The sequence below is a fragment of the Clavelina lepadiformis genome, chromosome 3 (genome assembly GCF_947623445.1).
Source record: "Clavelina lepadiformis chromosome 3, kaClaLepa1.1, whole genome shotgun sequence".
In the NCBI taxonomy this organism is placed as follows: domain Eukaryota; kingdom Metazoa; phylum Chordata; class Ascidiacea; order Aplousobranchia; family Clavelinidae; genus Clavelina; species Clavelina lepadiformis.
Genome location: NC_135242.1, coordinates 4436825 through 4457371, shown reverse-complemented (window position 1 = coordinate 4457371; position 20547 = coordinate 4436825). Strand labels below are relative to the sequence as shown.

Below are 20547 nucleotides of genomic sequence, written 5' to 3'. Positions count from 1 at the left end.
TGGCCAACGTTGTCAGCAGTGTTCCCTCTAAGGTGCGCAACTGAGCAAATGCGCAGTACCACCAGACTATTTGCGCAGTAAAATCTCATTCTTGCGCACTTGCAATTTCCAAATTTAAAAGTAAAATGATCTTCAACATTATTTTTGAACAGAACGCTTCTGCGCTTATCGCATTTATGCCTTGTGCTGATGCACATGAGCATACAGTACCCTTTTGTTACATCACAATCCTTTGTCTTTGCTTGACAAACGCTCCACACTCGTGGATGCAACTAACTTTATTCCTTAGCTTGCAACAGATAGCCTATTTTCCAGTTTCGACTCTGAAGACTGGTTTTACTATTTACAGTAAACTTCTAACAGTAAACATTAAACTTCTTCTAGACCAGTGGTTCCCAAACTCGGTTCACAAAGTTGGTAATTCATTTTAACTCAGCATTAAAATGCTCATGCTCACTAAATCAAATATTTGCTCAGCGTAAAATTTTCTTAGAGGGAACACTGGTTGTCAGTGTGTGACGTTTTGACGGTATTTTGTCAACGTTGGCAACGAATGAATCAAAATATGCAACTGAGGATTAAGGAATATTCGAACAAGAAGCAGCTTCTGATTCACGAGCAAGTTTCTTTTCTCATTCAACCATTTTATTTTCTGTTTTCAACAGAGATGCGTGTCTCTTTACAAAAGATACTTTGATGGTTTCACAACATTTGATAACGTTTTACTTCGAAGTTGCAATAAAGCTACAAATTCCGGGAGACTATTCATTAAAACCTGAATCTTATGACTTTTTTTGCCAGATTTAGTGTCATTTTTGTTTAGCCAGTAACCAGCTGAAGTATAATGGCATGTCGTTTCGTCAGTGACGTGACAATAAGGCAAGTTTATGACTTATCTTCAGCGACAAAGTTTGCATGTTATCTATGAAACAGGAAGAGAAAAAGAAAAGAACTTCACTAAAGAAAACGGTGCAGATGACGCGGCAACTTATCTTAGAAAAAGTCACAAGAGGGAACCAAAACGGCGTTTAGCATTGCCGAGCGATTCACCAAAAAGTCGTTGTGTTCTTTAACGCAACCTTGCGGTTGCATAAAGTTTAAATATTAACAACAACAACAAAGAGCGCTAACCTACATTTGGACTTACGCAATCGAAGCAGAAGAGATATCGCATATCAAACAGATTATGTTTATAGTGGAATAAAAACAATTTACTGTCATATACTAAAATACTCTTGACTAAAAATTTAAATATAACTTTGTCAAAATATTATACAAATAAATGCAAAAACATCTTTCCACAGCGTCAACATGACCTCGTTTGCCATGCCGTCAAAGAACAGGAGTGTAGGATAAAATAGTGTTAGCCTAGCCCTATAGCCTACCAAACAGACTTCAAGCCTTTGTGGAAAAAGGCTCATGTCCAGTCAATTAAACCAGGAACCTGTTACTCCAAGTTCCGACAACCGTTCGATTAGACTAACTCAAGTAGCTTACTTGAAAGTTGTTTGAAAAACACACGCAAAAAGTAAGTACGGTACGGTAAGTACCGTATGTTTAAGATTGATCAATAAGAAATGTGAGTAAAATAAAGTGGGAATACAATAGAGAGACTTTTTAGGCGGTTGTATGCTTTTACTACTTTTTGAGGCAAGTATTCTTTATAATACAGAAACAAATATTTCGCGTTTCGTTTATATGTTTCGTTGAGAAAAATAGTCATACTTAAGGCGGTTATATAAAATACATTTTTTTGAAATAAAGCCCTTGTACTTGAAAGCAAAATACTACGTGCGTATAACTATTAAAATCATTGGACAAAAAACACAACAATTACTGTAAATTAATGAAAATTGTGCATTGTAAAAATTGTTAATGGTACATCAAGGGACACATTGTATACATAAATAAAAATAATTAGCTTAGATGTATATTATATAACAAAGTGAAATAATTTGATTAAAATCGCACAGTAGGAACTAAGTCGTCACAATGTAACAATAAAGATGAATGATGATATGCTGATTCGCAAATAAAACGTCATGGAAAAGTATTTGGTGAAAAAGTTCAAAGTGCAATAATTTACTGACTGAGAAAGAGCAACCCTAGTTTTGTTCTGCCACCAAACCAACTTATGTTTATTTAATGATTTAAAATGACACACAGTTTGAGGATAAGCATCGGTTGAAGAAGCAAGGCCTAAAATAACGTCACCATGATTAATAATACAGACGTGCTTCTAGATTGGACGAAATATAAAATTACAAGCAGCAGTGTGTAAGAGATGTCAACAGGTCTTGCGTTAAAACTATACAAGTGAGTTGAAAAGACCTGCAATGCCGTCAAATATAGACACGATATATTGATAATTGATACGGAGCCAATATTATTCAATGTACAACGAAAAGTCAATCAACTTGGCTCACATTCCTGAAGCAACTTAACTGGATTCAGCAACTGCTTCAGAAAAAAAAACAATTTTACCATTTCCGGTAATTCAGAAACAGTTAATGATTTCTTTCAACTTAAAGTAAACTGTGAACTAATTTCCACAGCAACAATGATATGATTTCTGTTGAATAGGATCAAAAGGTATGCAAAAAACACTGTGGAATATATATTGCGAGCACAGGCAGCATATGAGGAACGCATAAAGCCTTATGCTGAATAACGTATAAAATATTTGGCCTGGTATCACTTGCAATTTCAAAATCACACAATAAAACTTAGACGATGCGAGCAAAGTGAAGAAAAATTTCATGCTTAAAAGTATTCTTCAAGGGTATCGTCTTGAGAATTGAACCAAACTTAAATGCGTCAGAGAAAAGAAATCACGTGAGAAAAATTTCAACAGACGCCATCTTGTGTCATCCAAGGAAGACTGTACAGCCAGAGTTATTACACTTGAGTTTGCCACGTTTCGTTGATCAGATGTCTGTAAGTGTTTTAACCTTTTATATTAGAGTTTGATGTATAGCCGTTGATGCTACTGGCGTGGCCATTGCGGTGCATAAACGCGGATATGGTCCTGTAGCAATACCGATGATCACATTCGCCAGATGACCCCCGTGCGCCCTAAAACATGTCAATGTGAGAACGTGTCATTGTTAAAATTGTTTAACATTATCGAGATTGATGTGAAATAAATATAGAAGTACTATGTTTAGAAATCTTCTACTTTTGTATAAGTATAGAAAGTTGAAGTTGTTGTAACGTTTTAGTTTATGACGCTACTTCAAACAAAGTGTATATATAGTACTCTGAATGAGTCTAAAGTATATGGACTAAGAGAATCGCCGTCTACGCCTCGGATAGTATAACCTATTAAAAATGATAATAGAGGCATCTTTGACAATTCTTTCCCGCATCTACAAAAAGATCATTTAAAAAGAGTATTTAGGTTCTTACCTGGTAACCAGGAGGACCAGGAGCTCCACGACGTCCTCTAGGACCGGGTTCGCCTCTTTGTCCATCACGCCCGTGCACAGCTTTGCCAGGGGCGCCTGGGACACCAGGCGGACCAATAGATCCCGGCCGACCTACACCTCCTGGGCCGGTTTCACCTCGAATTCCTTGGATGCCTGAAAAGTTTAAATGAGTCTTTTAAGAGAAAGAAAACTTACAGCAGTGTGATGCAAAACATTCCAATTAGCGGAATTGCGCAACAAAAAGGCGGTTTTGATCAATAAGCTGTAAAATTAATCGCCCAAATGAGGACGGATGGTAAGTACAATACTGACCTGGTGTTCCCCTGATTCCACTGACTCCCTGGATGCCTTGCAATCCACGCTCCCCAGGTGGTCCAGGAGGACCTGCCAGACCGGTGTTACCTCGTGGTCCCACATCACCGGGTGGACCGGGTGTACCCCTTTCAGGAGATCTCAAAGAACCATACTGACCTTCCAAATATTTCACGATCATCCGCGGTAGTTCAGCTAGAAAATGGAGCAAAATATTCAAAAGTTTCTGTAACAAAATCACAATGATTGATGAATACAAATTGTGCAATGCATTGGCAAGACAACAGATACTTGTAGACGTTTTGCTGTATCTTACTTACTTCTCAACAGCTCGTTAAGAACTTCTCTTGCTATTTGTCGAACCCGTTGCTCCGGCACCCCCTGTATGGAAAACCAGAGTAAAATCAAAGCATAACTCTTTAACTTTACTCTTTACCAGCTTAACGTTTCACGTTTTTTTCATACGAACAAACTATACACAACGTAGTATAGAAAAAGTGTTTCGTTAATTCTACATACTCAAAATTAGAAGTTCACTACAGATACAAAGATACTACATAGACGAAGGTCAATCACTAGGTTTTAGTCACACCCTGGGTATTCCTTTTTGGGCACCGTTTATTCCGTTTCTTCCAACGTCGCCCTTTTCACCTTTGGGGCCCGCGGGACCTGGCGGACCCGGAATATAGATCTCCTCCCCATCTCCAGTTACTGCTGCAGACCCCGGGGGGCCGGATGGACCTACGTCGCCCTGAATGATAGAGATACTGTCATGTTACTTAATATTGCGATTTATATCCAAATTTATTGTTGTAAGACATGGCAATCTGAAACTATGACAAATTTTGTTAAAAGACGGTTTACAAATATTACTTTGTTCGTAATAAAAAGTAGAAATTCTTCTTGTATCGAGAAAAATCTTGTTATGACATAAAAATTTACCTTCTCTCCTTTATTTCCTTCGAATCCCGGAAGTCCCATATGGCCACTTGCACCCTTAAAACAATAGTGGATTAGTAAAGTCTTATAATGAACTAAATGGTCGGCTGCTCTACATGCTCAAAATGAAATGCTTATAAAAAATCTCGTATACCTTAGGTCCTGGGCTTCCAGGAACGCCAGGTTCTCCATTGAATCCAGGTGGACCTACAGGACCTGGCGGTCCCGGTGGGCATGTCGCCGTGCACTGGTTTGGACTTGGAGTAGTGGATTGAACTATGTTTTCCGGTCCGGGTCCTTTTCCCCCGTCGATGAAAGTGGTTGTGCTTGGTGCAGAGGTGATAGCTGGCAACGCCGTGCTTGGCTTTATAGGAACATCTCGTTTGCACTGGAATAAGACCAATAAGTTTACAGTTGCATAATGCTTTATAATTTAATTTGTCAGTTGATAAAATCCAATTAAGAAAGAAGTCGCCGCTTACTCTTCGGTTTTTGTACTTTTTCAACCGACAACAAAGTTCGTGGCGGTCTTCATTCAAGACCTCTCCGTTGTGAAACTTCAAGGTTAAATCTTGAAGAGTAAACTGCAACAAATAAAGTTGAACAAGGCTCTAATGATTTTACAATTATTGAAAAAATTAAAATATACCAAAGACACGTTACAGAGAGAAAAGTTCTTTCAGTTTACCGCGGAAAATGGATTAATTCTATACCGTTGGGCTACTGCTGCCTTCAAGGTACGTTCCAGTCGAAATCGTTCCGGTATCGTTAATCACGTGCCTGAGAGGAATACCAATCGGGTACGTTCCAACTTTGTCACAGTCAAGATACATGATCACTTTATCGCGTCCAAATCGGATTTCAAGTTGATGCCACTGCTTGTCAAAGAAACTCTGCGCTTTGTCGTTGTTAAAGATGATATCATCCATTCCTCTCCTTTCAAACAGCATCAAATCCATCGGTTGGAGTTAGATATTATTTCATTAAGGAAATTCATCCTTTATCAAAGCAACTAAAAACTTGTGAGAAAAAACTTAAAGGAAACTTTATTGCAAAAACTTTATCACCTCACTATTCTGAATTCTCGTCGTCTTCCGCTGCACTGTATGGAAAGTTCAACTTCACCGCGGTTGTTGGCTATTTTCAGGATCTCCCAGTCGCTCTCTTTTGAAGTTTTCTTCTTCATGCTGACCAAGGTAACCAAGGTGAAGTAATAAAGGCATCGAGCTGGCACTACATCGCTAAAACACAAGGAAAGTTGAATTTATTTCTCTGAGAGCTTTGAGTCAGCCTAAGCTACGCTGTACAACATCAATCAAAGTAAAAACGAATAAAAAGGTGAAATAAATGACACGACATTTGCAGTTGGGCTTGATCCAGCCATCACGTAAGGATAAGCGTGCTTGCAATATAGAAGCCATTGGATGTCATGTTAAGTTTCGCCTACCTCTTGGGAGTGCTGAGATCGCATCGGCTCCCGATCACCCTGAACGCTTTATCACCGCGTTTAGAACCTTTGTCAGGTTTAACCCCTGGTACTTTCCCATCACGCAAACCGTATACGTCAATCATATCGACCCCTTGTGTAAAACACATGTACTTATTTTTATTAAATATTATTAGCTGTTGATGGAAAACGACTTTAAGACTTTGAAGGCGTAAAAATATCAAATAAAAGTAACTACCTTGTACCCACCTAGACCTACCTTGTATAAATCTGTCGTTTCTTTCTAACATTGGACACCTCGCATCTAAAAACATCAAAATATAGAATATTTTTTGGAAAATAACACGCTATAAATATAGGCATAACAATAAATGCAACGGATTTCCGTCATTCTGTTTTCGATGTAAATAATAATGCATAGTTGACAATACAGCTGTTGATTTGGCAAGTTTCTGTACTAAATTTTCTTTAATCGCAAAAGCTGTCTCACCTTGGCAAACTCGTTGGATCAAGCGAGACGTTAAATCGCCAAGACTTCGATAATCGTCTGCATGCATTGTGTGCAACGCTTTTGGCTTGCTAGATAAACTGGAGGTTGCCTCTGCGTCCACATCGCCCACTCCTATTGTTATCGTTGTCACTCCGTTCTTGTTTGCCTGAAGAATTTCGAAGACATTACACAGAGAGAATGATAACAACTCAAGTGCAAAAAACTTTAAACTACTTAATTTTTTAATGTTTTTTGTAAGTGCATTGTCCTTGAAAAAGTCAAGCACAAATGCTTTCTTGAAAAGCGACTGAAAAAAGGAAGGTAAGGAAAGATGCTGGGTACCGTACAAACAACAACCAAAGTATTTACTATTTAAATGAAATTTGTAAACAATAGAACCCATTCTAGGAAGGTTATGCTTTAACTTTTGCATTGTTCCTTCCTTGGTATTAGGATGGCGTTTTTATTTTATCAATTCACATTTTAATTAAAATATAACTATTAAGCTAAGTTTTGATTCGCTAGTAGATAATTTACCATTAAAGTAGTAGCGATGTTTTTCTTTATGACGTCACTTCTAATGAGCACAGCGATATTTGTGACGTTGAGTCTCCATCCAGACTCGGAGGAGAATCCCTCCATCAAGGATGGGAGACCACTTGATGAAACCAGGCCCGCCTCACATCGCTCCAATGAATTGATAGCGTCATTAAGACTCTCAGTGTTCGAGAACTCCTGGAATAGAGTTGGCAACAAGTTGTTAGTAAGACCAACAAGAGTTTGACTTCATAAGTACAGTGACATCCATTGTTCATCAAATAACTGACGTTTAAACTGATTGATGTCGTATCTCTATTTCCGGTTGGTAAGACTCCAAGGTGTAAACCATGAGGTCCAACTTTAAAGCCATTAGTGAAGTTTTGCATGACGTCCTTGATGATGTTGAAATCCGAATCCGACATTGCCGCGGAACATTCGGGAAAGAAGATGACGTCAACGGGGCGATCAAAGCATTCTGATTAAAGCATTTTTAACAGCTTGATTCAAAATAAAACAAAATATCTGAATATGATTTTGTTGTTGGCGAAAAGTCTTTTCTTAGTTATGAAATGACTTTTCTTCCGGAAATATCTCTGGTAGACTGAGTTAGAATGCTGCGCCTTATTTTCCAGATATTAGAACACATTCTTCACCTGGTGGCGAAGTGGAGCAGATTCTTCGTGACAAACTTCGTTGGATTTCTAGAAGTTTCTTAAAACGATTGATTGGATAGAAGTGGTAAGATCTCGGTCGAGATACGACCTGAAACATATCAATTGAATATTGTTAGGATTAGAAATAAAGTATTTGAGGATACACAGATTAAATTGTATTTAAAACTAGATACGGGTCCTACCTGTCTTATTTGCGTTTTATTAACCGCTTGCCCGACGCTAACTGCAAACACAGTGATTTCCTCATGAAGTAGCTCAGCGGCTGGAAGTAGGAGATCATCATCAGAAGTGGAAGACGTAATGACGACAATGACCTGATAGAAAAACAATCAAGAACAATTTCCCTTTTAGATCAAGGTCTTTGAGTTGAAACTCTCAGGAAGGAAAAGGTTCCAAGATAGTATTTATGGATACTGCATTCACTTTCTTCATAATCCAGTTACCTTAGGAACATTCGCCCTTGCCCCAAAAGCATATTCATGTTTGAGTAACTCCCGGACTTTCATTAAAGCTGAGCCTAACATTGACGGCGGCTCAGTTGTTGAGTCATAAGCAGAAGTTACTCCGTCGATTGCTTTCAGGAGGGATTTTGCGTCCTTATGTTTATTCAACATGAACTCAATTCTGCATCAAATATTTAGATGATAACCAAGCTACAACCACAGTCCACTGAATCAAGGCTTATATCGTATAAACATACTTGGCTTTCAAATCATACTGCAATAAAGCAAAGTTTGCGCTGTCGGGTCCCACGTCAAAAGATTTAATAAGTTCTTTAAGTAACTTCTTTGTGGATGCAAAAGCCTTCTCCTTGGCTCCAATGGAAGAATCAGTCAACATCACAATATCTAACTCTTTCTCCGGACAAACTGGAGGAAAAACCATTTGTGGCGTTTAAATGAACAAAAACAATACAGGCGGCAAAATAAAAAGAAATTTGCTATGAAACTAGAAGATAACTGTTAGGAACAATCTTTGTTTTCGAGGAGAAGCAAAAGAGCTCTAACTCCGGATCGGAATTAAGACCTAGCGATATAAACTCACTTTTTTTTCTGTTCTTTTTTCCTTCCTCGCAAATGTCTTTAAGCAAGCTCTTCCTGATGAGATTGATAGCGTCAAAGCTATCAACTTTGTACACATGTTTATCAACCGGTTTTGACGCAATTATTTCCAGTTCGTTCTGGAGAGCTTCGGCAACACCAATCTTTGACGAAGGAATTTCAGATAAAAAATTGCAAGCCATAAAATTGTTTAGTGCAAGAACGAATGGTACTGTATATATTATATACTATATAAGCAGATCTCGTTTTACACATACCGCATAGGTTGTTACGTCTTTCATCTGATGCATCGCATCTGCGGCTTCTGCAATCGAATCGTTGGAATCACCATCGGTAAGAACCATCACAATCTGTAGGACAGTTTTATTTTAACAAAGAGAAATTGTTTGCTCAAACTCGGCGAAAGACAACGATACCTTTCACGAAAACCTTTAGCTCCAAACTAAAACGCCCTTATTCAACAAGGTATAATAAACTTAATTGATGTACATCTGCGACTTACCTTGGTCACCCCCGGTCGTGCCCCGGCAGGTTCGGTCAAGCTGACCCTTCGAGTAAAATTCATCGCGTGACCGATGTTTGTTCCTCCTGTCTTGTATTTTATCTCTTCCACTGCTCCCAAAACTTCCTCCTGGTTGTCGTACTCGCCCAAATTGAACTCGGTGTTTGGGGTCGAACTGTACTGGTTCACTCCTGACTCGATATTAGTTGAAAACAATTAGATTTTACAATCAAGGTTGGATATTTTTGCCAATGGTGTTTTCATGATAACCTGCGAGGTTCTTGTAGGGGCCGATGTCGAACGTAGATACCAAAGACTTAACCCACTCTTTGACTTTGTGGAAATTGTCTTCGTTTATGCTGGTCGATCCGTCCAGCACAAACTGGAGATCCATTTCAAGATTTTCACAATCTAAAATACACCTGGCTTATAAATACTTGCGCTAAATTCACAACGTTTTTAAAACTTTCACACTTTCTATGTTACTATATTGTCTTCCAGTGTAATTTGCTTTGAACACATTGGTTAACAGAAAAAGGTTAACAGTTTATTGACGAAAACATACCTAAAACCTTTGGGACACTTAATTTTGTGACGACATTTGATACATAGTCTTCTAATTTCGTGACGTCAGTAGTGACGTAAACAACGTCAGACGGCGTACTTGCCAAGCTGCTAAGTTCATCATAATTTATGTTTGTTCCGTAGCCGACCGGAATTAACCTGACGTTTTGACTACTGTAGTATTCTGAAGCGGATATGACGTCATCTTCCGAGTTGGTGTCCGTTAAAAGAACTACGATCTGAAGAAATTACAAATTATTTCAGTTATTTATATAACCATCTAGTCAGGAATAACCTATGATAAAAAGTGATTAACAACGGTAGTTTACAGCAGAGATAGATCAAAGCTTTTTTGTATTAAACGTCATTCCCTATACACAACAAAAAGGACAGGGATCAGACAGACACCAAACATAAAGGCATATATTCCGGAAGGGCCGTGTTAATGTCACCGACATTTACACTGCGTAGTCGTAACTTGAAGCGCCATTTGGTTTGGGGAATTATAATAAACGATCGGGTGGCTGCAGAAACGGGTCAGCTTAAGCAAACGTCGGTGACATTTACTGGCGACACAGTCACACAAAATGCACACCTCAGAAAGTTCAATATTTGAACAATTAAAGTGTTGTTCATACAGGATTCGAATTGACAATGTATAGGTTAAGCGCCTCTTTGTTTATTTTTGCGTGCATAAACTACACACGGCGTTGTACAGACGCATATTTATCATCGAACTTGTCAGTCGTGGCAGCAAATTTGTTATCCCTTTTTATCTTCACATCCTTACCTGTTCAGCTTCGGGCCGAAATTGCGTCGACATGTTTGCGAAGATTGTGGTCAAAGCAAAACCAGTACGAGCTCGACCTTCATTTACTAGTGATTCAACCGTGTCTATCTTGTTGAGCACTTCAGCTGTAATCACACGAACATTCAACCAGTCAGTGAAAATGAGACTGTAAAATCAAGCCGGCTACGGTGGTCGTCGGCTTTAGAACGGCAAGCTCTCTGTAGAGATTTCTTTAGCAATGAAACACGCACCTTTTGAATCCAACTCGGATAGAGTGAACAATTCTTTTACGTCATCGCCGTACGTTGCTAAGGCAACTTGAGCGTAATTGGGACCGATGAAGAAGTTGTCAATGACTTTCTTTATCCAATTTCTCAACAAAGCGGAAGTGATGGCTGCCTCGAACTGTGGACTGATCTGTTCATCGGTTCCGGGAATACTCGGCAGTGATGGCGCCATGGAGCTGTGAACCAGAAACTGCACATCGATGACTGAAGAGGGCCGTCCTAAACACAAAGGTACAAGCATGATGAGATGGATTAATTAAGGTGCAGTAAATATATTTTGTATTGGGATCTTAAAAGCTATTAATTTAATATAAGATTAGTCAGAGGACTTGCTTGGCAGTAGGTATCGGCACATTTCCTTGAGCACGTTCTTCTTCGCCAGTAGGAAGTTGTCAAAACTAGGAATGCTGGTCACGTGATGTGACGCAGGACTAGAGGCAACTCTTTTCAATTCAGCCGCATCAACACCAACACCCACCTGAAAGGATTTTACATTGTGTAGCGAACGACAGTGAAGCAGAATCTTACTTTTCCCGAACCGATGGACATCATTGTGAAAAATAGACAAATTAAAAATGTCACTTGTAAACCGAGTAAACATTTGCAAGTTTACAAAAGTCTATACCACAAAAGACGCGAAAAAGAAAGCTTAGACTTTAGAAACGAAACAAACTGCAACACAAACTGACCGCATAAACTTCCAAACCAGAAAATTTCAAGTCGCCAAGAGCCTGTTCGATGTCCTCTCCTTCGCCCAATCCTCCTGCCGTGACGTAGATGATAATTTGAGCAACGTCATCTCTCGCTCCTGACAACAAGAGGCAAATTGGAGCAAAACTCGTGAGTGAAGTTTACTTTCTAGAAGGGTGAGTGTGATAACCGAACCTTAGCAACCCAATACAACCACTGATTCAAACATAGATGGGTATAAGTTAGTTACAGGATTTTAATTTGAAACATCAGTCATCCAATATACAAAAATTTTCATACAAAATTTAAAGTTAGATTATTCAAGTTCAATGATAGACAATATTTGACGGTATAATTTGAATCCAACCGAATAAAACGCTTTTATTAACGTGAACAAAGATTTAACTGAAAATTCATGTCATTCCAATCGAAATACAACTGCGACTGAAATTAGCGGTCAGACTGTTGACTTGTTTCGATCCCTCCTGTGCCATTATGTGAATGGGCTATTTAGCTTGAGAAATGCGGCTATGGCTACCTGGAAAGGGGAGGAAGCGCTTTTTCATTTAAATGTGATAATCAGCGATACCATACAAATCAGGCGACGAAGGTTTTACCTTCGAGCTTTGGTCTTCCGTCAGCAGCAACAGAGATTGATTAAGATCGCGAAATACTTTTCCATGAAAGCATACCAAAAGGTTTGTATGAAGCACCTGTTGCCGTTGCTTGTTTACGAAATTAAATGTTTCAAAAGCTTGTAAATTGATGGACAGGAGGAAAATAAGCATACGTGTGGTCCACTAATCGATCAGACATCAGTATTTGACGATATAATCGGCCATCTTACAAATTAAACTCGTGCATGGCATATATCGCTTACCAATTCACTCGCTTATAGACCTTAGCCCTGTTATTACGCAGTCAAAATGCTTATTTGTTATATTTCTGAGGATTAATGGGCACTGGGAAGTCTCAAGGGCACAAAATCAACACTACAGTACATGAACATAACCCATAAATTGAACCTGGCAGTAACTTGAACAGTTCATAAAACCACAAAGCGACAGAGAAACGGCCTTCAAACAAACTCTTTTTCTTTTTGGTCATCACTAGGTTGAATTGCTTAAATTGAGTTGTCGCTTGTCTCGCACTTGATAAATGATGAGCAACGGTTAAAGAAGGTCTTTGATGATTTGACTACTTTGCGCCACACGCACTTTTCAGAAGTACTTATGTCACGAGATTTATTTTAGGCACCCGTTTTATAGCAATCTCAATGTGCACTGTTTTTCTGAACCCCTTTTTATTGATTGATTTAGTCGGACGTGTTCTTTTTGTTGTATCATTTTTATGTTTGTCTGGTTACGTAGTCTATATTTGTTTTATTTCACTGTTGTTCACATTAGTCATTTTTATGCATGTTCACGTTCTGCTATATTTTACATGTTTAAGTGTACACGTATTTTTTCACTAGTGACGTCTCGTCTCGCTACCCCGAGCGCTTAATTAGTATTCAGCGTCCCACGTTGATTCTTTGATTACGTGGAATTTGTGTTTTGTGAGGTGTCGCGCTCGGCTGGACGAGTGGAGTTAGTCTACGTTTGGTTTTAATAAAGTGAAGACCCTTGTTTTTATCTAAGAAAGACTTGTAGAAATGAGACAGTCTGGCTATTCGACTAGCCGTTAAGCGGGGAGCTTACCTGGTAGAGAAAATTTGGTTACAATTGGCGAGCGCGCCAGGATCCCGCAGTCAACGAAACTATTCCCATAAACGTTTGGAAGTTTCACGATGTCCACCATCTATTTTGCTATTCCGCCGCCTAAATATGAGCCCAACGCAGATTTCCTAAGCTTTTTCCATCGCTTCGACACTTATTGCACGACGATTGAAGCGAATCCTGCTTTAAAGAAGCACCTTTTAATTAACAGCTTGGATGAAGATTTAAGCTGGGATGTACGAGGCAGAGACTTGTCGCTTTTCGACTTGGAGTACGATGAGTTGGTGAAAAGAGGTACCGAAGCGAGGCCGCCCATTTGTTCTACGGAAAGTAACAAATGTCGAGTATTAAATGGAACTCAATTCGATGCCGACAGAGCAATACCTTCGTTGGCTTTCGCTGTACGAAAACGCATATGTGCGGTAGAAACTACTGAAACTCCCGCTCCCGAAGAGCAGGCTGCTGAGTCTACTCCAGCTGAAGAAGCTGCTGAAACTCCCGCTCACGAAGAGCAGGCCGCCGTGTCTGCTCCAGCTGAAGAAGCTGCCAAAATTCCCGCTCCCGAAGAGCAGGCTGCTGAGTCTACTCCAGCTGAAGAAGCTGCTGAAACTCCCGCTCCCGAAGAGCAGGCCGCTGAGTCCGCTCCAGCAGAACAAGCTGCTGAAACTCCAGCTCCCGAAGAGCAGGCCGCTGAGTCCGCTCCAACAGAACAAGCTGCTGAAACTCCGGTTCCCGAAGAGCAGGCCGCTGGGTCCGCTCCAGCCGAGGAGGCTGCCGAAACCTCTCCCGAAGAGCAGGCCACTGAGTCAGCTCCAGCAGAACAAGCCGCTGAAACTCCGGCTCCCGAGGAGCAGGCCGCTGAGTCTGCTCCAGCCAGCAAGCAGCGTATTCGGGGCGTGGGTTTGTTTCGGTGCAATCACGAGGTGAGCCAATCGAGTGATTTTTGTGCAGTGGAGTCGTCAGCGACACCAGGGGACGGGTGTTCAACAAGCTGGACGGTCGGTTTGGGTTGCGTGGTGCTCATCAACAACGGAGCGCCAGACGATTGACGGGGAGCTGCGAACGATGGTCGTTTACCCGGATATTGAATAACTTTTCCGGGGACGAAAAAGAACTGAACGGGGGGGCGATGTCACGAGATTTATTTTAGGCACCCGTTTTATAGCAATCTCAATGTGCACTGTTTTTCTGAACCCCTTTTTATTGATTGATTTAGTCGGACGTGTTCTTTTTGTTGTATCATTTTTATGTTTGTCTGGTTACGTAGTCTATATTTGTTTTATTTCACTGTTGTTCACATTAGTCATTTTTATGCATGTTCACGTTCTGCTATATTTTACATGTTTAAGTGTACACGTATTTTTTCACTAGTGACGTCTCGTCTCGCTACCCCGAGCGCTTAATTAGTATTCAGCGTCCCACGTTGATTCTTTGATTACGTGGAATTTGTGTTTTGTGAGGTGTCGCGCTCGGCTGGACGAGTGGAGTTAGTCTACGTTTGGTTTTAATAAAGTGAAGACCCTTGTTTTTATCTAAGAAAGACTTGTAGAAATGAGACAGTCTGGCTATTCGGCTAGCCGTTAAGCGGGGAGCTTACCTGGTAGAGAAAATTTGGTTACACTTACACCAACAGTAGGGTCGTATCGGTAGCTGGCTCTATCACTAAAAGTTTATAGAAGATATCACTTAACACTTACCCTCTGCCGGCGAAAACATGTGGTTGACCGCATGAAAAAGTGGAGTGGAAGGATTCGAACCTCCGCCAAGTTGAGTTATGCTTGCAATACCTTCCAGAACCGATGACAAATCCTGTAAAAATAAAGCCTATTAACAAAACGTACATCGAAGCTTCATAACAAAAGTTATAAAGCAATGTGGTATTTATTTTAAGCCGGGTGTGTTTGATCTGTACACACATAGCTCCAGACAGTCCGAATGTGTAACATGTGGGTTTGAAGTGTAACTTGTCATAAAACTTAAAGTTTGTTTTACACGACACTGTTATACCAGGAAGCAGACATGGTTAACACCGACCCGGTACTAGCTTTACAAAACCAACACTTAAGAAAGCAAACGCTGTAACAAGTTATCTTGACTTCCTTATGAACGCAATGAATGCAAAAGAACTTTATGAACCAAAATGTCAACACAGCGATCAGATTTACATCAAAAAAATTTAAAGCAACTTAACACGGGCTTGCTTAGTGGAAATTGTCAAACCTCGTGCTTTGCAGCAAGTGCTTTGCCGAAGGAAGATTTTTTTTAAAAAAAAAGCAATCGTTGCTAGAATACTTAGAACTCCGACTGAGATACTCAACACAAGATACGGCAGATTCGATCATGTTTGACTCCCCGAAATCGATTTCCAATTTTATCCACAGCGAAATTCGAAACAACGAATACAATCACTTAGGTACGGTTTGTCTGAAATAGACTTCAAAACTTGTTTTATACCACAACATCGCGATAAGCCAACTACAGTCTCAGCCTAAACACTTATACAAGTCTACGTCCACAACATTGAAAGCGTAAATTTTCTGTAAGCATTGTGGTTTGTGGTCGACAACTTGATCCAAACGATACCTCAGTGTACACGACAATCTATCGCATTTGAAAATCATGCTCTTGTTATCATATAGTTTGGTAGAAGTAGTGGACGATATGATATTTTAAACTGCACGCAAACGCTAGAATAAACCAATAAACGCATTTTAACCAGCCACCTAGGCCTACGAATAAAAGCAGGATTCGCCAAACTGAGGTAGACAACCAAACGCGTCCTATAAAATAAAAGTAATGTTACAAAATAATAAGAACGAGCGAATTTACCGAGTATGTTTCCAGGTCGAATTCGCTGTAAAGTATTTCTTTCATCTCAACAATCTGCACAAGCCCAACCCGAGTTCTATCTTGACCGATCTCAAAATGTTCCACCACGCTAGCTACCCATGTCTTCATCTTCTCGAATTGATCAGGGAGTACGCGATCAGATCTGTACGAAATGTATGAAAAAAGCAGTCAATTGAAAAGTTGGAAATGAGCACTTGAAATTTCGATCAGACTCTTATTTGACAATACTGTGTTCGTCTAATGTTCAAATCTATAGCAAGTGTGATGCATTGGAACGGACATCTCAACAGAGTGGGGCTAATCAGTTAAAAACAACGTTTCTTTTACTTGTAGAATCTAGCCTACTTACTTACCCGTCGATCATAAACACTAAATCGTGGTACGCGTTTGGACAGGTATAAAGGGCAGCATCGCATATGTAGCGCTGTACTTCGTCATCAGATACTAGCAAGTCACTGTCCACCTGCAGGTTGAAACGTTTTGCGACGTAATCGTGGTTCAGCGACCTTTGACCGTCCTTACCGATGCCAATACCAATAATCGTGACGTCGTTCTGGCCATCCGAGTCCCGGTTGAAGCAAGACAGGCCGTCCGGAATCACCTCTTCGGTCGACCCGGCAGATATGACGATGACAATCTTGGGCACATTTTGCCGCTGGACGAATTGATTCCCAGAGTTCTGTGACAATCCTAACACGTCGTCGCATACGTAAGTAAGCGCCGAGCCCAGACGTCGTTCTCCACCCACCGCCGGGGCGTCCAAGGTGAGCTCAATGATGTCGTCTTTGCTGAGTAGAGGCAGCACGTGACTGGTTCCATCGCCCCGTTTATCTCCATCGTTCGAGATGGAAAATGTAAGAAAATCCCGAGTCAACTGACTGGTCACTTCGTTTAGGGTGTTGACCGCAGCCACGTCATTTCCGTACATGATAACTGCCGGTTTGACGGTCACGGTGTTGACGTCAAAAGGTTTAATGACCTTTTTTACAAAGTTCTGAAAAAGAATAGAAATCAGTTAATATCAAGCAAGCGATTAAATAAGTTTAAGTAAATATCGACGAAAATGATAAGTTGCAAAAATTTTATTATATATAATTTCAAATATTTCTCATAAAAGCTTTGTTAGAGACCCATGTCAATTATTTCAAATTAGCTTATTAGAAAGCTTATCAGATATTTCATGGTTTACACTCTAGGCTAACATCACTGTCACACAAGCCGAGAAGGAAATTTTGTTAATGCTTTGTATTGCATCAATAGTTCTGCAAAAGTCACGGAATATTATCGACTTTTCCCGGATTACACAGAGATGCCTTCAGAATGATCCTAATCTACATTTCAGATAAAGTTTGTGAGAAGTTAAAATATTTCCTTTATCTTGGTGTAGGTCAAAGTACAAGCATAGAAAGGTTTTTAACGACTGAAAGTGCAGGCTTACGCTTAAAATTTAGCACCGAATGCAGTTCAACGAAGTTAATAACTTTATCATGAATTTGAAGCAGGTACGATCGTAAAATTGCAAGAATGGTGATAACCAGCGGACGTGTGGTAAAAATTGACTTGAGCGATAAGTTGATAACCAAAGGAGTAATTTTAAAATGTCAACCGCACGAACCTTGTAATAACGAAGCGATGACGATGATACGTCAGCAGATGAGTCGACCAGAAAGACTATGTCGAGAGACGACGTAGTGCACCCTGAAATAAAAGTGATAAAATAAACAATTTACACCCTCGCAGATTACAGACCAACGATTACACACAAACCTGCTGGAAGACGCACTGCTATGACGTCGTGGTTGTATGATGTCATCAGCACTAACCCAAGCGCCAGGAAAAACAGATGTTGAAAGTAACTCATTGTATTTTTATAATTATCCAACGTCTACACTCTACACTTTAAGCAAGTCGCATTCTTGCGGTTTTGACGACTTTGGCATTTAATAATCTGTGACGGCAGATAAGAAGTGTCACGTGTTATTAATAAACAGCCTGTTGCGACTCTCAACCTGGGCTCCGTGAAGCGTTTTAAAGAAAGCCGCAGAAATTCTTTTGCTTCATACTTTATGCCTTTTCCTATAGTATGTGGGTTTTTCTATTTATTTTTGTCCCAACTTTACTGACCAGTCATTTTATAGTGTTCTTTTTTTCACTGTTATATCATAGTCCGCCACGCTTTACGTGAATGTATTCTAGAAGCTATTTTGTTCACGTCAGCAAACATTAAGGTCAAGGAAAAACAAAAACGATTTACCAAGACAAGACAAAAGTCTGAGCTATAAATCTAGCATATGTCATGGAATTGACACTATTTGAGTGTGGCACCGACCGCGTTGCGCTATCCCAGGAATGTTTCTCTGGCAAACAATTGAAACAACGCTTTGTTCATACACAAAATAACTGCCGCTGCAAATATTGATCGTATTTACAGTAAGGATTTTTAAACTTTGACTTTGGCGACCGCTGAAAAACTTTAAAAGATCGCGACCTTTAAAACACTAACTGCTAAATATTTGCTGTAGTTATAACAGTGTAAGTTTTAAAAGACTGTAGGAGAAGTTTAAGAAACCTTTTCGGTCTCCAAAACGCCTTTTAAAGCACTGTTTACAATTAAAGCAACTGCAATAGACTTACACAAAGTGTTTCTTGGACTTAAACATCGCGAATTCTGCAAAATTGCAGGTATACGATTGCACATACAATGACTTTATAGCTACTTTTCATATTCAGATGTATGAACCTCTGACTAATGTTTTCGCGAAATAGAACGTTATCCAACAAGAAACGACTCAAATCAGTTCGAAGTGTCTCATTGCACGTAATCACCAGTTCAGTAAGACACCTGATAGCATAACGACATAAACTTAGCGCTTCCATCAAGAGCGGTCTGAATTTCTCGGCGCAAAGGTAGGTGTCATGGTTTACTTCCACTTCGAAAATATTTTTATTCGACGAGGGTCAAGCGAGACAAAAAAAAACACAGCAAATCTTACAGGCTTAGTGACTATGAACCGTAACAGTAATACTTTGATAGCGGACCTTTGCAGACTGACAATACAAAGGCTAAAAGGTTTGAAAGTAAATATACTGCATATCGAAACGAATTACGCTAAAATGCGTTACATAAATGTACACTAAAGGAGTTAGTTCAGTAACTGCAGTTGTATTCTTGAATTCCTCAGCTAAATCAAAAAATGTCGTCATTTTCTTGCATTCAACTACCTTGCTTCTGAGCTTTAACTATGCTTGACTGCGCATTTCGACCTAACTAAGCCGTGATTTTGCCTGTTTGTAAACTTAACAAAAACTTCCCACGCATTGACGTTATGACTGTATTTGCCTTAACCAAGCGCAACCAGTGCAGGAGTTACGTGATTTCTATCCTTTCTAAAGCACGTATTTAAATTAATTTAAGCTATGATTGACAGCTTAAGTACAGCAGGCTTTGCCTAATGCTTATTTCTTCGCATAATACAAATTTAATTCATTCTAAATGTCACGGGAGTAGGTTTTAAGCATTCTCCTTCAACGCTATGATCTTATCGAAGATCTACCAATTAAGCCGTAGTAATAATAATCCGCATTTTAGTTGCCATGAAAGCGAGTGGATAAGAAGGTTTGGAAATCGCAAGTCGCTTAAATCTACGCTAAGAAAGTTTTTTAACACTTTTAATTTCAATTCTACAGTAGAAATGCCTGAAAAGTATTCTCCTATGTTCATCATCTTAAAAGTTTCAGGACTTTCTGGGATTTGACTGGGATTTGTTTCATGAGTTTTATTGGAAATGGGGGCTTTTATCAGCTATATTTAATCTTAACTTTCCGACGCATTCCTCCACGACCATAATTAACGGCCTATAATTGTAGGGTAAGATCGCATATCAGCCCATCTTTCATGTAGATGCTCGTAACAGAACTATAAAAAAATCCATCATGAACAAATAGTTTTCACGATGAATATTCTAAAGTTGAAAACTTTTTATTGGAGATTTGCTCAGTGTTACCGAGGCAACTCGTCAAACAAGCACTGAAGTAATCATACAACAAGACAAAAAGCTAAATAATGGTAATATGAATTGAAGATTCTGTTTTATAAGATAAAATAATTCGACCTTAACCACAAAACCGGGTCCAGTTAAGCTGTTCTAAACCTTGAAAACAGCGCAAAATTTTAAATCTGAGGTGATTAGTGTTTGGTATAAACCAGAAACGGCTGCTAATAGTATTAAAATCTGTTCTTTCTAAAAACATCTTT

General features: G+C 39.6%; 1 protein-coding gene across 2 annotated transcripts; it reads right to left on the bottom strand.

Annotated features, from left to right (window-relative positions):
• Nucleotides 1-1580: 1580 nt before the first annotated feature.
• On the bottom strand, nucleotides 1581-18253 carry LOC143449709 (collagen alpha-4(VI) chain-like). 2 transcript variants are annotated; one of them, XM_076950018.1, is made up of 33 exons: nucleotides 18060-18253; nucleotides 17908-17990; nucleotides 16646-17286; nucleotides 16272-16434; nucleotides 15140-15251; nucleotides 11724-11842; nucleotides 11368-11512; nucleotides 10999-11253; nucleotides 10748-10872; nucleotides 9959-10196; nucleotides 9664-9804; nucleotides 9394-9584; nucleotides 9149-9241; nucleotides 8875-9034; nucleotides 8531-8699; nucleotides 8274-8454; nucleotides 8013-8144; nucleotides 7810-7918; nucleotides 7444-7631; nucleotides 7154-7351; nucleotides 6617-6782; nucleotides 6386-6430; nucleotides 6127-6259; nucleotides 5747-5920; nucleotides 5393-5615; nucleotides 5162-5263; nucleotides 4834-5067; nucleotides 4683-4736; nucleotides 4333-4491; nucleotides 4061-4121; nucleotides 3741-3935; nucleotides 3409-3581; nucleotides 1581-3075 (listed from the first exon to the last, which is right to left on the bottom strand). In XM_076950018.1, the coding sequence occupies exons 1-33, from the start codon at nucleotides 18151-18153 to the stop codon at nucleotides 2947-2949; spliced, it is 5385 nt and encodes a 1794-aa protein (XP_076806133.1). In that variant the 5' UTR covers nucleotides 18154-18253; the 3' UTR covers nucleotides 1581-2946. The 2 variants fall into 2 exon arrangements, with proteins under 2 accessions (XP_076806133.1, XP_076806134.1); XM_076950019.1 differs by lacking the exons at nucleotides 1581-3075; nucleotides 3409-3581 and having other exon boundaries at nucleotides 3825-3966.
• Between the last annotated feature and the right edge of the window lie 2294 nt (nucleotides 18254-20547).

Coding starts and splice junctions, on each gene's coding strand:
- LOC143449709 (XM_076950018.1), bottom strand. CDS start 18,153: ATGAGTTACTTTCAACATCTGTTTTTCCTGGCGCTTGGGTTAGTGCTG. Junction 7,919..8,012: donor ATAAAACGCAAATAAGACAG/GTAGGACCCGTA, acceptor GATATGTTTCAG/GTCGTATCTCGACCGAGATC. Junction 6,260..6,385: donor AAACGACAGATTTATACAAG/GTAGGTCTAGGT, acceptor GTTTTACACAAG/GGGTCGATATGATTGACGTA.